At 35.9% G+C, this 17,677-nt stretch overlaps 2 protein-coding genes across 20 annotated transcripts in view; one reads left to right on the forward strand and one right to left on the reverse strand.

The window, feature by feature from the left end:
• PI4KA (phosphatidylinositol 4-kinase alpha) overlaps window positions 1-17,677 on the forward strand; it is a 51,379-nt gene that overhangs the window by 9,300 nt on the left and 24,402 nt on the right. For 17 of the 19 annotated variants that reach the window (XR_014949009.1, XR_014949010.1, XR_014949011.1 and 14 more), the window contains exons 11-19: window positions 43-234; window positions 970-1,070; window positions 1,848-1,977; window positions 3,634-3,766; window positions 4,358-4,453; window positions 4,921-5,104; window positions 5,658-5,761; window positions 6,055-6,223; window positions 6,487-6,537. Coding sequence is in view for 9 of the 19 variants with exons in the window: in XM_015877547.3 (XP_015733033.2) it covers window positions 43-234; window positions 970-1,070; window positions 1,848-1,977; window positions 3,634-3,766; window positions 4,358-4,453; window positions 4,921-5,104; window positions 5,658-5,761; window positions 6,055-6,223; window positions 6,487-6,537 (1,160 nt within the window). In the remaining 10 variants the exon portion in view is untranslated. Of the gene's footprint in view, window positions 1-42; window positions 235-969; window positions 1,071-1,847; window positions 1,978-3,633; window positions 3,767-4,357; window positions 4,568-4,920; window positions 5,105-5,657; window positions 5,762-6,054; window positions 6,224-6,486; window positions 6,538-17,677 lie in introns of those variants that run through there. The other 2 variants (XM_085555417.1, XM_085555421.1) reach the window with 2 other exon arrangements.
• On the reverse strand, window positions 9,104-17,296 carry SERPIND1 (serpin family D member 1). The gene is made up of 5 exons (XM_015877543.3): window positions 17,263-17,296; window positions 14,479-15,340; window positions 10,668-10,941; window positions 10,065-10,209; window positions 9,104-9,648 (listed from the first exon to the last, which is right to left on the reverse strand). The coding sequence occupies exons 2-5, from the start codon at window positions 15,329-15,331 to the stop codon at window positions 9,457-9,459; spliced, it is 1,464 nt and encodes a 487-aa protein (XP_015733029.1). The 5' UTR covers window positions 15,332-15,340; window positions 17,263-17,296; the 3' UTR covers window positions 9,104-9,456.

Here is a 17,677-nt window from a genome sequence, read left to right on the forward strand (position 1 = left end):
CCCTTTCTACTATGCTAATGATATCTCCTTTTATTTCTTTAGACCTTCCAAACTCATTTGTGAAGGAAGTCCATGATTTTGTGCTAGAACAATTCAACAGCAGCCAATCAGAACTTCAGAAAATCCTTCATGATGTTGATCGACTGCACAATGAACTGAGTCCCCTAAAACTGCGCTGTCAGGCTAATGCTGCCTGTGTGGATCTCATGGTGTGGGCTGTGAAAGATGAGCAAGGTGAAAAATGCTCTCCCATCTCTGAAATGTCTGCCTTCTTTATGTTTTTTTTAACTTGTAGAAATATTTATAAACTCTGATGTCAGAGAAATATGAAATAAATATGAGTGGAATACTCTTCGTTTTTAGAATTCAAGAGTCAGACTTCCATCAATAAATCGTTTAATTAGATGTACAGAGATGTCGAAATACCTGGTCATAAATAAAATCAGAATCTTCTGATTAGCTCATTTGGAAGGGGCATTATAGTTGTTGCTGTTTGTTTTTAGTTTGTTTTCAGTTATTGCCTTTTAGAGTCTTAAAAGTTTCTCCAACTGAAAATGTTTCTTCTTTATTGCTGTGGATATTGGGAAGCTCCTTAATCTTTCTAGTTTTCTTCCTTGTTATATAATTCTTATGCATTCTCTGAATGCATGTGATTTTTTTTTTTTTTCCTTTTAATCCTTGTAATGCTTACTTTCTGTCAAATATGAAGTATGCTCAAGATCAACTTCAAGTTCTGTCATTCTCTCAGCCACAGCATTAGGAGGGGCTAGTTAGTGCAGATACTAAAATTCCTAAACGTTTCATTTGCAGAAAAAAAGTCCTAAATATCTTTAAGAAATTGTAGTATGAGGAGAGTGAAGCTGATAAATTCTCTGTGTGTTTTAGGCATTTCAATAAGCATTGAGTTATGTTTGGCCTAGTAACGAGACTAACAAACTTACTGATTTCTGTTGAATTTTTGGTACTAAGGTGCAGAAAATCTGTGCATCAAGCTATCAGAGAAGCTGCAGTCGAAAACTTCCAGCAAAGTCATCATTGCTCATTTACCACTGCTAATTTGCTGTTTGCAGGTCTGTCCTTACTGTATTTTTTATTTTTTTTTGGGGGGGGGGGGGTGGGGTGGGGATTACAAGTTGCTTGAAAGCATTTTACATCTGCTGTTTGTGTTACTTTTCATTGCGTCTTTCATTTAGGCTTCAGAGGTCTGGTTGTAAAAACTAGATCTGCAGCAGAGAAATGCATTCTAAATGTTCTTAGCTCTACTTAATCTTGAAGAGTAATATTGAGTGTTTTGAACTGGTATTTTGTTTCTAAAATAGTATTGTAATCTGTTACATAAACTGGGTTGAGTGAATTACTGATATTCAAGATCTGGTTATTCTAATTTTCATGTCATCTTGTTGTACACTTTCTTACAAATGTGTTATTTTCCAGAATTGAGGTAGGAAATTATTAGAATTCTTTACATGTTGGAACTTGTCTAGTAACTTTATTTTTTAGAGCATGCAACACATTTCATGTGCCTCCTGTGAGCTTAACTATGAAGAAGGCAGCAAGAGTTGACTGGCATTATACACTCTCAAATAATTTTAAATAATTAAAGACTTGAGGTCTAGTATTAGATTTGAAGGTTGGTGGCCCTGCATGCGGCAGGGGGGTTAGAGCTTGATCTTTGAGGTCCCCCCCAACCTAAGTCATTCTATGAAACATCTAGGTCTTCCGCTAAAAATTGAATACTTCAGAACTGTCTTTTCCTGTGTTGTGCTGATGTTGCAAGCTTACAGTTGATATAAAAACCCATGCTGCTATATTCAAATAATTTCACTTTTTTCCTTTTTTGTTTCTAGGGTCTAGGTCGTTTATGTGAGAGGTTCCCTGTTGTGGTTCATTCTGTCAACCCATCTTTGAGAGACTTTCTTGTGATACCTTCCCCAGTGCTTGTGAAACTTTACAAGTATCATAGTCAATATCACACAGGTAATTGGATGGGGTGGGGAGGGAAAGGCTGTGTTAGAAGGGATATGCTAGTTATTATTTTGCAACTTTATGGCTTATTGAGGCTTTTAGATGTTTTGTGTGATGATGCATCTATAGGGGGGAAATAGAGATGAATTACTGTTTTCTTTTTTATTTTTTTTTTATTTTTTGAGATAGAGAGGAGGAATGCGGATTGGGATAGAAGTGTATCCATCAGTTGAGATAACAGCATTTGTACAACTAATTTTTATCTTTTGAGCAGCATCACTGTGCCTGTGTTGTTAAAACAGATAGGGCAAAAGTTCTTGAGAGCCTTTGTAGTGTGAATCTGCATTATTGAGCCCTATATTATGTGCATCTTATGACAAACTTATTGGTGATGTTGGTTTATTTTGTATGAAACTTAAAGTAAAACTAAAGAATTGTGTTCTTGATCAAGAAAAACAAGTGTGTTTGAAATACTGTGCTATTGTGTAGCGTGTGCTGATAAGCAGAGAATAGTTACTTTCAGTTTGCATGTTGAGTGTTACATTTGTATTAGCATGTGTAGCAGAAATACAAAGTCGCAGCCTATAGCAGTGATGGAGCACATGGTGGAAAGCCAGGGCGAGCCCAGAGGAGCTCAAGTGCATGCACTGCACATCAGAGACTGGAAGGGGTGGAGCCAGGATCCACCCCTTCCCAGACATCATTCAAGGTTGGCAGTGGAGTTAAGGGGATCTTGCTGGAGATCCCTGCTTACCTGAGGCCTACCAAAGATAAGCAGTTTTTTTACTTTGTTTCTATGTCCACAGCTGCTGTACTTGGGCTCATCCTCACTTGCTGCAGCCTAGGACTTTGCCACCCTGCTATTATTGCTGTACTTTCTACTGTACTATGGCATTACAGCACGTAACTAAGATAAAGTGGATGAAAGGATGTGAACTTCATAAGGCAAATTATAACTGAGTGTGCAAACATGTTGGCTGTACTTTGATACTTTTTGGTCACACAGTGAATCAGCTTTTGTATGCAGTAGGATGCGCTTGCACATACTAGTGAGCAAGTGTTGTGAATTGGCTTTTTAATCCATAAAACTGTTAGCCTTTTCAGGTTTGTTTTCAGTGTTAATCTTGGAGAAAGTGGCTCGTGATTTTTGGGTTGCCATGGAAAATATTGTTTTCCTGGTTTGACAGCCATGAGGAATCGCATTGCTCTAGACTTGAAAGACATTAAAGTGGTATTAAAATTGTCAAGGAAACTTTTGCCTAATGACCAACATTGAGCAGGTTTTTCTGTGCAGTGTTGGTGAAAGACAATGAGTAAATATGATCTGTGGATTCAACACATTAGGAGGATATTTGATGGCATGTTTATTGTTGTTTTTCAATTGTTTTTCAATTGTAATATCAAGTTATTATTTCCCAAAAGAAAGTGTACAATATAAATTACTTGTTAATGCAAAAGCAGAACAGATAAAGTGAGAACTGCAGGTGAGTAAATTTAGGAATAATTAAATACAGTGATAACTTGGCAAGGTAGTGAACGCAGTTTCAAATTTCTTTAGCTGATCTTTGAATTGTCAGGTAGCCTGCTTTATGCTTGTTGTGAGTTCATGTCACAGGAGGTGGGGGAACGATGTTTTGGATAGTAATGATTCCTGTGCTGTGTTTGTAGTAGGTGCTAATGACATCAAGATTAGCGTAACCAGTGAGCATTCGGAGTCCACTCTAAATGTGATGCCTGGCAAGAAAAGTCAGCCATCCATGTATGAGCAGCTTCGTGACATTGCCATAGATAATATCTGCAGGTAAGAAGTGTGTGATAACAGAGGAGATGTATGCCATTTGGAATGTATTTTCTCTTTCCCTAGCAGGAAAAGTACTGGGACCATTTAGAAGGCACTGCACAGCGTTATAAAGAAGTGTTGCCCTCTTCTGTTATGACCTTGTTTTTCTTTAGACAACCCCTTGATTCTGCATGTGTCCTGAATTCAAAACGGTCACTTAGTTTCATTGTTATGCTTCCCAGTGTGGATCTCATGCTATTCATATCTTGATGCTCAGCCAGGCTTTTGTTTCCTCTGATGATTGTTATTCTCTTGGGAAGACATAACGTTGGTGATCAGAGACAAGGATTTGAGCGTGCTAAGCAAATCTAAGTGATTCTAAATTTATCTTTTTTTTACGTGTTCCCATCTTTGTTGCTGGATAAAACAGTAGCAGAAGTTCCAGTTTGTTTTTTTTTTTTAAATAAATCTGTAGTATTTCTAAACAGTTTGTTCTTAGACTCTTCTTCCTTATTCCTGGTGCTCATGAACAGTTGTACAAACTGAAATATTTGTGGGTTTTTTGTTGTTTTTCCTCTATCTGGTGTATCATGTTCTCTGTTTTTATTTCAGGTGCTTGAAAGCTGGCTTGACTATAGATTCAGTGATTGTTGAAGCCTTTCTTGCCAGTTTGTCTAACCGACTGTACATCTCACAAGAGAGTGATAAGTAAGCTGTTAGTTATAAAGCCAGTTATTCTTTTACTTAACCAGCCTGAAACTTATTCTAAGATGTAAGTTCTGGCAGCATTATCTTTGAATTGAATGTCTGAGACGAGTGAGGGTAAGTTGTACAGTAGCTGGCCAAACCATCTTGTCTTAATAATGCTTTGCATGTCACATTTACCTCCTTTATTGTTTCTAGAGCAGTTTACAAACAGGTTCTTGCGTAGTGCATTTATCGGTTCTGGTTTCTGTTTGTTTTTTGTTGTTTTTTGTTTGTTTGTTTTTAAATTTGCGTGTTTATGTCTCTAATGCTAAATGATGAGGGTGTGTAGAGGGCAACAGTAAAGTTTAATGATGCTTAAATTTAGTATACCAATTGTTTCTTATATGGAATGTACCCTGTTTTGAGGGCTTATGCTGGACAACTGCACATGTGACTGGGTGGGGTTTTTTTTGTTTGTCTTATAACAGGGAAGCTCATTTGATTCCTGACCACACAATTCGTGCTCTTGGGCACATTGCAGTGGCACTGAGGGATACACCGAAAATGATGGAACCCATCCTACAGATCTTACAGCAGAAGTTCTGCCAGCCACCTTCTAATCTTGATGTACTTATCATTGACCAGCTGGGTTGCTTGGTCATCACTGGAAATGTAAGGAAAGAACTGGTCAAAAGAGTTCTGGTTTATAATCTTTTTCCTTTAGTTTCCTTTAGAAACTGCATCTGCAAGAATTGTTTTGAAAGGTTTTCTTAACTTGTGCATGCTTCTGCAGTCCTGGTCTCAGAGACATCATAAAAGAAAAGCTAAATAATAATGTGCAAGACTGCTGTGTCTGTAAACAAGATTAGTCCCTACAGAAGATTCTGAAAGTTTAAAAAATGAATTCCATGTTTTTAGAAGTAGTTTCTAAACTTGGTCTGCATCCCCAACAGGTGCATGCTATTGGTTTTCATATCAGTGGTTAGCTTTTGAAGTCTTGTAAGTACGTACCTTTAAAGCAATTAAGTAAACATCCAAGCAGTGAAAATCACTAATGAAAATAGTTTAACTGTGTGTTCTTTAGAAGCTGAAGCTATTGTTCAGGTTACAAGTATGTACTTGAAGAACTTTTGTAATGCTTACAACTGTACTTTACAGGGTCATTCATCATAGCTGAGGCATAGTATTCAATAAGCTCTAATTAGTATTTTTATTTGTTTTATAGCAATATATATATCAGGAGGTGTGGAATCTGTTTCAGCAAATCAGTGTTAAAGCAAGTTCAGTTGTTTACTCTGCCACAAAAGATTATAAGGATCATGGATACAGGTAAGACTTAGTTGTGTCCCTTAAATGAATGCTAATACTATGCGGAATAACAGCCCTCTGCTGTTTTTGTCTGTAGTCATATCTGCTACAAGAAAGTAATTTCTTCTTGGCAGTGACAAAAACAACAATGCAACATTCACAGACAAAGCTGACAAATGATTTTTCATTTAAATAGTGGCTATAGCGGTTTTAATAAAAGAATTACTGGTCAGCATTACTAGGAAAGGACTGAAGTTAGAGAAGTCTGTATTGAGAGGTCGCTTGTTCATAACTTCTTTTTCCTTTTTTCTCAGACACTGTTCCTTAGCAGTCATTAATGCCCTAGCTAACATTGCTGCTAACATTCAAGGAGAGCACCTTGTGGATGAACTGCTGATGAACTTGCTGGAACTGTTCGTTCAACTTGGGCTAGAAGGAAAGAGGGCTAGTGAGAGAGCAAGTGAAAAAGGACCAGCACTGAAAGTAAGATAATTGTTCATGTTTTTGGTTTGTTTGGGTGGTTGGTTTTTTTTTTTCAGTTTCATGCAGTAAAACCACATTTTTACATGGACACTTCATAAAATTGAATGTCCTTAAAAATAAGAATGTATTTTTGTCCTGGAATTAGAGCGCAGATCTAGGCAATTGGAATGCTTGATTCTTGAATTCTTGATTCTTGTCATCTAGCAAGTATTCAAAGTATTTTCGCAGAGGTTTTTGGTAATAATTTCCTTCTTCTTTTCCAGGCTTCCAGTAGCGCAGGGAATCTTGGTGTGCTTATTCCTGTTATTGCTGTGGTAAGTACCCAGTTGGGTAACTGAATAATTTTTCTCACTTATATTAAGTATCAGTACTGTTGCAAAGTCAAATGGTTTGATTAACAGCTAGTGAGCTAATGTACAGGCATCCAGTGTGCAGCAGTATAGTTAATAATTTAACTGTGAATTTAAAAAACAAAACAAAACACTAACGTTAGGTGTGCAGTGTAATAAATAGCACTTACCTAAATAAAAAATGCCTAGAGAAAAAGTGAAGACCAAAAATTAAAATAAATCCTAGTTTGACAGTGCTGCAAATTCTGCTTCTTAAAAAGGAGATGTTGGGGAAGGAAGTGTTATCAGTTATCCTGTCTGTCCTGAAACTGTAATTGGCTATCATGTTGATAGAATTCTAGGATTCTGGTGGCCATTCCAGGCTCACATCTTCTGTTTATCTGTTTCTTGTTCCATCTAAATGTTTTTGTTTGTTTGTTTTAATGAGGTGTGACTTCTAATCCGTCCAAAAAGTAGTCTGTGACCTTAATAGGTTCCTAACAAAAAGTTTACGCCCAAGCTGGATTCCCAGGTCAGGAGGACTAGTCAACTAACTGTAGTTTCTACAGAACTTCTAGATATCAAAGATCCAGACAAGCTTACTAGAAGACAAAGAGCATCAGGCTGCTTCCCCCCTCATGAAGTTGAAATTTTCTGTGGCATATTTTTTGCACAGCTAGTGGAATAAAGGAGGAAAATGTACTATATACATGCAATAAGCATGCCTATTTGTAATTTGCTGTACATCTGTTAAGGAGATCATGCTTTTCATATTTTGCACTCACAGTGTTTACTGTAATTTCTCCAGGAAGAGAGCCCTAAATTAGCACTGATTACCTAGAACCTTCCTACATTTCTTGCATCAGTTTCCAACATAACCAAATCCTAGATTTGCAGAAATGAATTTGTAAATGTCTCAGGTTACTATTCAATAGCTGCTTAGCTTTTGAATGAAGTAGCAGATCTTATGTTGAGATGTATAATCTAGAGGGTAGTATTTTTGACTTATCAGTTAAGCGATTGGTAGTGTCATCACTGATTATAGTGCAAGATCATTCCTTACATAATGGAGGCAAAAAAAGAAAGATTAGTGTTTTGTTAGAGACTTAATGTAAAACTTATGGAACTAGTTTTGTTTCACATTCTTATTAATGTATTTTTTTTTTTCCTAAAAAACTGCATTTTCCAGTGAAAACTGCATTTTCCTTAACTAATGTGACCTTTAAATAGAGTCAGTGCCAGAATATGTAGCAAGAGTTAATGGTTACATTATGGTTGTTGAAGCAAATATTTGACTTTCTTGCACAATGTATGAAGAGCGTGGGATTGAGCAGTAGCTGATTTGCTTTTATGCTTGACATCTTTCCTTGAATAATTCTGGTTGCTTAGGTTGCAGAGACAAGAGGAAAAAGATCAGATCCTCTAGCTCATTTAATCTGTGATACACTGATTATACTTGGGATGTGAATATTTATTCTTTTTAATATAAATAAACAAGGTGAAATGTTTACATAAATTATAATGATATGTGTAGTGAAACTTTAGTGCAAAGAAGTATGTTCCTAGTGTTGACTTTTGAATAAGCACAGCGTAAGCTAGAAATAGAAGCATCTGGGTTTTTAGTTTGATGTTAATTTTTTTGGCTATTCTGTTAAAAATGACTTTATGTATGGGGCAAATAAATGTAGTAGATGGAAAAATTACAAATGTCAGTAACATGCAATCAGTAAGTTAATACTGAAAAACACCTTCTAAAGAGCTGTCTTACTCCTTAAACTGTTTTAAGTGTTAGTTTATGGCTTCTTTTTGCAGCTTTTTGTTAACATTAGGGAAATTTGTAATACAAATATACTTAGATTTATATGATATTTGATATTGGATATAACAAAAAAAAAAATCACTGGTCTGAAAGACACATGTTTTAGAAGTTAAGATGCAAAGGAAGGTGTATGACATGGGCATGTTCAGGGGCTTTAGTAACTTGTATGTAAGGTGTAACTCTGTTCCTGATACCAGGTTGGTAGTAATATTTTACAGTGTGCAGGCAAATCTTCACTTTTTCAGATGTGGAACAAACTTGTTTACAGTCTAAGTGCGTGACTTGAAAGGTTTTGTCTGTTGAATTAAGCATGGAGATTGCATCTGAATTCTTAACTAGCACTGTGATTGCTATAAATCAATTTTTGTAGAGAAAATTAGGTGACATTGAACTGATCAAAAGACCATTTTGCTAGCTGCACACAATACATAAGGTATTCTAAGGAGTTACCTGTTTGTCCTAACTCTGAAATTGCTTCTATGGGTGGAGATCAGAGAACTGTGTTGAAACCAACTAAGTCAGACTAGGGAAAGGTAGTGGATCCATTAAGATTTAATTCCACCAAGATGCTGTCTCCTCTTTGTTCTGCTGACCTGTAAAATTCATGGTCAGTAGCATGGTTTGCTGAATGTTAAATAGTGCAAGCAAAAGCAAGAACCCTGGCACCTGCTGTTATTAAAGTATGTAAAAGTATGCAGGAGAGACATACATTTCTAATGCCAGTCAGGTACATAGGATTTTCTTATTCCTATTTATTATGAATAGGTATTCCAACAATAAAACTTAGATCTGAACTTCAAGAATCCAGATAGTCTTCATATTTTATTGATTACATTTTATAGAGTGAAATAAGTAAAACACAGAGTAAGTTACTTTGAGATATTTCTTAATATACCGGTATTGATACATTGTACTAACACTGCAGTCAAATCATCTGCTATCGAGTCCATTCACATAGAACTTCTTATACATACTTGATATAATACCAATGGCTTTTGTATTATCTAATATGACAAGAAAATTGCCTTTTGTGATACTTCTATGATATATTAATGCATAATTATACATTGGTCGTGGTCTCTGCTTTAAGGCTTGGCAGGGTTGACAACTCTACCCATGAATAGAAGACAACTGGTACGATGTTCATAGATCAGAAACAAAAAGGGACGGTCAACAATAAAGCGAATCTGAGTAGAAAGAGGCATGAATCCAACGTTGGTTATTGCTCCAGCTTCTGTGCCTTCCTCATTCACAGTTATTGTGCCTTGATGATTGAACTGTGAAAAATTAAATAAAAAAGGAGGATCTCATTATACGCTAATGATGTGCTCAAAGCCTTCTCCCTCCCAACGAAGCCATGTCCTGCTCATGGCTTTTTTGTGACACCCCTACTTGTAGCTCCCATGAGGCAGCAATTGTTTGGGCTTGGCTTCTGAGTAGCCCTGTTTCTGACAGACCTATCAATCAAAACACTTTCCGTAAGTTTGACGTCTAATTAAACATATTTATCTTAAGGAAAAAAAAAAAGGCAAGGACATACAGAGAATCCCACAACCCCCGCTATGTCTTCCAAGAAAGACTATATAAAATAATATTTTAGATTATTAAACTCTGAATTATTACTATGGTGCTTTGTTTTCAGATGCTATCACTTAATCAGAAAGGAGGTGAAGGCAAGGAGAAGTATAAATACTCTGTCAATGGAGACTTTCTCTTCTGATACACCACAGTAGTTGCCATTTTCACTGAACAGCTCTTCTATTCCCATGGATTTCAGAAAACCAATCAAGTTGTAGTTTTTCTCGAGCTTAAATTTAGGCAGAACTACTTCTCTGGTTCTAGTAAAAATAAAAACAAAAAATGCAGAAAGTTGTTGAGAAAACACATTTTTGCATAATTTCTTTGCTATGTATTTGTTTTAAAAAGTAGGGCACAAATAATACAAGAACTTGTACCATGCTTTTACTGTTACAAATTAGGTATTAATAATTTTTAAGCTTTGTTCTTACTAATTAACATACTATTAGTTTGTCAGCGTGACATGATGCTTTACTTCGGTTGTGCATATAGTATATAGGCTCTGAGCATTTTGTCATGTGATTGAGTGTGCTTATAATGAACTGAAATTTTCTGGGGTTCGTAGCTGGTGATTTGTCACACCTATAAAAGTTGCATTAAGCTTGAGCTGAATGCTTTAAGTCAAAGTATGTTATCTTCTATGCTGCCTACTTTCCCTTGTCAATATGACCAGGAATGTATAGTAAGGCTTTAACAAAACATATTTTTCTGCAGATACCTGTTTGTCATGCTCTTCTGCCATTTTTCCACCACCTGAGGGGTTATTTGCTTTTCTAGGGCTTTCATGCCAGAAAGCTTGTGTGGAAGTACAATCAGCATACTGATGTTCCCCACAAATGGGAGCTGGATCACACCACAGTCCAGCTCAGGGTCTGCAGCAGCTAGGAAGTTCCCTTTAGTCTGCATCATAGGAACTTTTATTGTTTGCTTTTCATTCAGTCGAAAACTTCTCTTGGTTGTCATTTCCACCGGAAACTTGTTCTCCCACGTTCCTGGTAATGCAGAAGAGAGATAAACAACAACAAAAAAAAGCAAATATCCTTATTTAGAAAAATATTCCCAGAGTAACAGTATACGTTATACTTTCATTCATGTGAATTTGGACTTGCTATAGGTGAATGTTAATTTTAATTAAGCCAGAATGAGAACACAAGTTTTAATGCAACTTGGTAAGATTTGTCTTTAAAATTTCCAGCTTAATATTCATATGATCTTAATGTTCTGAATTACAGAGGTAAAACATGAACTGGGTATGTGAAAGGGCTTTGTGTGCCCTTCTCTTCTATCAGGAATCTAGAAATTAAAAGATATAATCAGATGTAAACCACTTGACATTGCATCAGCCATGTTATTAATGTATCAAGCTATGTAATAGCTGTTTTCATTTTGCACAGTATTTCAAAGATAATATGCTGAAGGCATTATCTTGACGTAATCAGTCCAAGCCAATAAAAATACCTTCTTAAGACATTCTGAATAGTTTGAATGTTTACTGGTTAATTGTACGATCCCGTTTGATTCAATTTCAGCATGCTTTTGGTCATGTAATTTATTCTCAAAGAATGCAATTCAACACATTTTGCAGCTGAGAAAATGATTCAAACCCTGATGGTGTAGATTCATTTGGTTTCCAAAATATTTATTGATTGTTATTTTAATAAACAAATCAAAAGAAGAAAAACAGAGAAACAAAACCAAAACCAACCAGACACACAAAATAAAAAAAAAAATAGTGCCTTTTAAAGCAGTTGTACTTTATTCTCTTTAGAGCTGTAGCTCTGTTAAGAGCATTCTTAAAAGACAGACAAAACTAGAATTTTGTAGTGGAGATAGGACTACTGGTACTTCCTGTTGAAGTTTTGGATTTTAGGTTGTCATTGGCAAGCAAATATGTGGGGAGTATGACTGCAACTGTGTAGATAGACTACAGACTTAACTTTAGCCTTTCAAAGTAGACGTAAATGATTCTGAGCCCCTTAATTTGACTTTTAAGTTGACTGTGTGGTAACAAAAAGCCTCGAGCATGACTTTCATTCTGATGTTTTCTTGATGTGTTAGGAGCAGTCAAAAGTGATCGTCAGACTGTAGTTATTCTGAAGAGAAGGGAATATAAAATGGATTAAATTGCCTCAGTTGTCAGGAGAAAGCATTGTCTGGTTTTCTTCAGGGAGCAGAATGCACAGGCATGGGTCTAGGTAATGACTCAAAGCCTTTAAGGGTTATGGGAGCTTCAGCAGTTCTGTTGTCTCCTAAGGGACGGGAGCAGTCTATCAGCTCTTCCTAGTAAAAGAGGGGAGCTGAAAACTTTCTCTTGGATTAACATTGGTGAGTGTGTTTGTCTTGGTATAACATACAATTTCTCCAACAGGAAGCATGTAGTCTTCCAGTTGGCACTGTGCCAACTTTATTAACTTTAAAATCCTCCCAGGATGATGTTTTGGATTCCATCTGGGTGACAGAACCAATCAGTTGTCTTCACTAGTAGGGGTTTTTTTTTGTTTTGTTTTTTTTCCTTGTATCCACGACTAGACGCAATTTTGAACCTGTTAAAATTTTTCAGTCATCAAAAGCTGCTGTGGTCTACCATGGCTAAAATAACTGGCTCCTACTGATAGGAGGAGCAGAGAATAGGTCTCAGATGTATGCTGGATACCTACCCAAGATAAAACTTTTTTCTTACTAAGACTGAGTAGCTTCCAATTAATTCTTGATGGATTTTGCATAGGAGAAATTTAAGAGTTCTTGGTATCTGGAGCTATACTGTTGCTCAATGACTCTTGTATTGAGCCTCTCTGTATACACGAGAATACACAAAGGTTTCTTGGCTTTGAAGGCTAAGTACAGCTTGTTTGCAGTGACACAAACAGCATAAATGTTGTACTTTGAAAGATGAGGACAAAATGTAGTGATTTCTCAAAGGACTGGGTACACAAGGAGTAGAACCTGCTTTTGAAAAGTTATTTCACTTGAAACGGAATTACCAGGAGACTGTTACTGTAAGATAAGACATCTCAATATGGAATTGATTGCTTTTTGTTTTATGAGTTAGCAATTACAATCCTCAGCAGCAGATACAGTGGTAACTCATACTAACAAGACTCCGCAGAAGAGTTTTTTGAGATAGTGCAAGCGCTTACTCATTTCACAGTACGCATTTAAAATGTCTTGTTCTAAAATACGACTACATCATGAAAAATAATGCATCTGTTTTGTGTAATCCTTTTTTTTTTTTAATTTTATTATTTTCCTGGGTATTTTAATGGATAGTAAATCTACACTTTTGTTATGACAAGTAATTATCATCAGATATGTATTTAAGGATACAAATGTTTTTATTTCTGATGGTATTTTGAAATAGGGATTATTTGGATTTTATGCTCATTGACAGCTTCAGGTCTTTTAAAGAGGAAAGCAACATTATTCAAGGCAATTAATGCCTTGCAAGCAAGTGAAAAAGGTTCCTTGTGTAAAGCTGGAAGAACACTGTTGGAAAATCAAATGCTGGGAATACAGATTGAAGAGAGACTTTAAGTATGTGTTTTCAGGAAGCAGGGACATAATGAGAGAAAGGAAACTCCTTTATGGAAAGCAGTATGTTGTACTCAAAAACCCTGCTATCAGTTTGTGGTAATGTCTCTTTCCCTCCTGATGCGCTACTTTACTTGTATCAGATTTCATCTTACACAGTCAGTAACAGGTTTTGACTTTTTCCTCAGTTCCCCTTTTGCTTGCACCTCCTGTCTTTTTTTTTTTTTTTTTTTCCTCATTTAATATAGTAATATAATAAAGTAAAAATTGTGAACTTTCAACCTGAGGCAAATAGCCAAAGTTGAAAATCTCACCACAGACGGTAAACTGAAGTGTAAAGAAATTGAAAATAAGAATTAATATTAAAGTTAATATTGTGTATATATTTTTATTTCTTATTGTTCAGTATATAATGGAGCATAGAGCAGGTAGGAGCTCATGGCAGCAGACAGGCCATGCTGAATTTCTGAAACACTCCAAGAAGTGAATGTGTTCTTTTTTTAATTTTAGAAGAATGTTTTGATTATTGTCTTCAGCCCTCTGAACAGACTCCCTGACAAGGACTGCAATCTGATCACATAAAAAATATGTACTTTAAGTCTTTGTAGTCGTTACTTTGAATACTTAATACTTCAGGAATGTTAAATGTTTTAACTGAAATCAACCGCTGCAGTTTCAGTGAAGTCAGTAACCTGAAGTACAACTGAATCTATTAACTTGCACATAAAGTACTTCCTCAGTACAAAAGACTCCTACAGAATCCATGCTTTCTGAGGCTACTCTGCATATGTATGTTTTGTAGTCTCACTTTTAGACTACAAGCATTTGTCTAAGTTCTTGCTGTCCTACTACAATATGTGATGATTTCAGGGCATAACTAAAACATTGATGTGTTACAGAAACATGCAAACTAAGGGGTTAATAATAGTGTTTTTGTAGAGAGAATTAGTTGTCTATTTTGAGCTATAGAGTCTATTTAAGTTTAGTCTGGGGTTGCTTACCTTTGAAGTAAAGGCAGTTAAGAATCATCATAAGTGTTGTGGGATTTACATTCACAAGAGCTTCCTTTATTAATCCTTTGGTCAGCTTCAAGATGCGTTGATTGGTTTTGGTTATGAAGTTAGGATCTGAAAAATCAGCTGGTTGGGCATCAGCAAAGTAGTATGTTTTCATATTGTTTCTGAAATCATTAAGAATAGAAAAGTCCTTTCGAATATAAAGATCATTGACAGATCTCAGAGTATAACCAAAATTGCGCCTGAAGAGCCGGTGAGTGAGTTTCCGAAAGAGGTTATGTACAGTCATGAGCTCGTATTTAGTGCTGGCATTAATGAAGTCTTCAAAGCCAAGAACAGATAATACTTCCTGCTGAGTTTGACCCTTCAGACCCAGGGAAATCATAGCCATTGCAGTGGAAATACCAACAGGAGCCATGAGAATATTGTCTGAGGAGTTGGCTTTGTCTGCTACACTACGATAAAGGTTGAAGCCAAAGTTTGCATTGAGGATATTAAGACGTTGGATTCTGGTTTTGCCTTGGAAAAGTTCCAGAATATTTCCTTGCTGAACTTCAGAAACTATGTGTGGAGCAGCATCTATAATGTCACTGTAGTCATCTTCCAATATCTTGTCAAGATCTAGATAATCCTCTTCCTCCTCCTCTTCAGGAATCAAGTCATTGGTGATAGTGTTTTCTCTGTGGAACTCCAGTGGTAGGTCTGGCATTTCATAGGTTCCATTTTCGTGTGTATGTGCATCTTTGAGGCTTTCAAAATGGTCACTGAAATCCTTGATTCCACAAAACGTGGAGGTTATGATGACAGCCACAGCAAGCAAACGAAATAGGAACTTCATTTTGAAAACCTGGAAGACAACAAAGTTGGAAGAAAGAGGGTAATTGAATTTTGTCTGTTTCTGTTCCGTAAGTTTAGGTCTTCGGTGGATTCTGTCAAGTCACAAAGTCTGCAGTTACTTTATTCGACAGCATTTATCTGTCTTAAGTAGATAGGTAACCTGTTTTAGTGGTGACCATTCTTGTATACATAATGTCTCCATCCTGTTAGATAATTGGTTGAGTTCCTGCTTAAGTAGTGGTTGACATATTCCAGTGATGACAAATTAATTACCTGAAATACGCTGATGTATTTATGTGTAAAATAGAATTGTTTAAAATGTTTACTGACTGTGTTATTTAAAAAAAAAAAAAAAAAAAAAAAGGAGAATTTCTGGAACAGTGCTGCTGAAATTTGATGGAGGAAAAAAAAGGAAGTTTGGGCTGTAGACATTTATCTGCACTATGCTATTAGTGGGACAGCAGCGTGTAAAGTATTTAAATGTTCTGGCCTGTTTGTTTTCTTCTGTGTTACTCCATGGGTGTGCTCACTTTTTACAACTGTGGTACATCTGTCTGCCTCTTCCGTTTGGATTCTTGAATCTGCTTCTTACTTAGTTTCTACTTTTATGCAGCACTGCACAATATGCAGAGTTGTTTGTTTTCTTCATTGTGTGAAATCCTCTAAGTTCATGTCTGTAACTGTTCCTCCAGTCTTAGTGTTACCATGATGATAGATTTCTATCTTCACTTACTGTACACATTAAATATACATATTAATATTTGATATACATATATATAAAATAATATTTAATGTACATATTTACATATGTATATGTCAGCAGAACCTGCTTTTTTTTTTCCCAAAAAGGAGCTTGGTCTCTTCTTTGTCTCTGGGCAGTGCATTGCTGTTTGTTTTTGTTTTTTGTCACAACTTCAAAATCAAGAACTGATGTTAGATACATAATTTGAATTTAATCTGTCACCCTTACTCATCTGACAAGAGGTAGGTTTTCACCATAATTCTGACTTGCAGTAATTACAGTAATCTTAAAAAGTTTAATTTCTTCCTGCAGTAATCAAAGACCAATACACGAGCATACAATAACTGTGTCAGGTGACACTGCAAAATGGGTGTCTGAATGCCAGGGTCTTGATTTTTTGACAGTGCTTCTTTAGAAAGTTATTTGGTGATTTTATAAAATCAATTTCAGTTCACAGCACTTGTTTGAGTAAAGGAAAAAAAAACAACAAAAACAAAAAAAAAAAAAAACAACAAAAAAAACCCCACAAAGATTTAAAATGTAGGAAAAAATGTTGAATATGATGCAAGTAAAATTTTACTTAGAGGTTGAGTAAAATGTTTTGCAAATTAGCAAATAGACCAAGAAGCTGTAGAAGTAAAATGCATAGATGCACAAATTTGTAAAGCATTGCTTGCAGCACTTTTCAGGCTCTTAACAGGATCGAAGTAACTAAGCTAAGACTTAATTTTCTGAACTCTCCTCTCAAAGTAATTAGCTTGAAACCTTAAAAAAAGGGTGATTATCCCATGTAAAAATGAATTGTCTTTACAATGATGAAAGGTCACTAAAAGGTGCATTTTGAAAGATTTACATTGTGATTAAAGGACTTGAGTCAGGAGAACTCATTTCTTCATAAATTCATCTTTCTTTTATTACTTCCCCCACCCCCAGAAAAGAAAAAGGTGATTTTTTTATTTTTTTTTTCTCTCTCGACTGGCATTCTCTGTCCATTAACCACTGAAAAATATTTTCTGCTTTTGCCATACAAGAATTTGCTGTCAGTACTGTTCCCAACTTTAAATTCTCACCTTCAGTAAAGTTTAATTGGTGCTCATCTCCACCTACACAAACAAAGCATTCCTATACTATGCAGTATATGTGCATTTGTGTCAGATTTACCTAAAATAACGGATGTGAATGAGGCTTACCTTTAAGTCCCACTGTGGAAAAGATGTGTTGAATAGCTCAAGTGAGGGGAATGGCAAGTTTTAAATCTGAACTTTGATGCTAGTTTTTTGTGTATCTCCCAAAGTAAACATTCTCTAAACCAAACACTGCTAAACTTACTTCGTCAGCCAAAATCCCTCCCTTGCCTAGTGATCTCTGCTGGATTGCTTGGTTTGTTGTTTGTTGAACTTCTTTTATGGCTTTGCAGGTACTTATTTGCTCATATTTGAGGAAAATCTTTGAGCAAAAATTGGTGTATGTAAAGTTTCACAGTCAAGTATGCACATAAACTTGGCTGTTTAAGACTAGCAGAAACCATGTCACCACTGTTTTGTGCTGAGATGATATGTTACTATTTGTATGTCACTTCAAATGTGGTTGGGGCCACTGGGTCTG

This window comes from Coturnix japonica, chromosome 9 (genome assembly GCF_054131305.1).
Source record: "Coturnix japonica strain WE chromosome 9, WE-NBRP24, whole genome shotgun sequence".
Classification (NCBI taxonomy): Eukaryota; Metazoa; Chordata; class Aves; order Galliformes; family Phasianidae; genus Coturnix; species Coturnix japonica.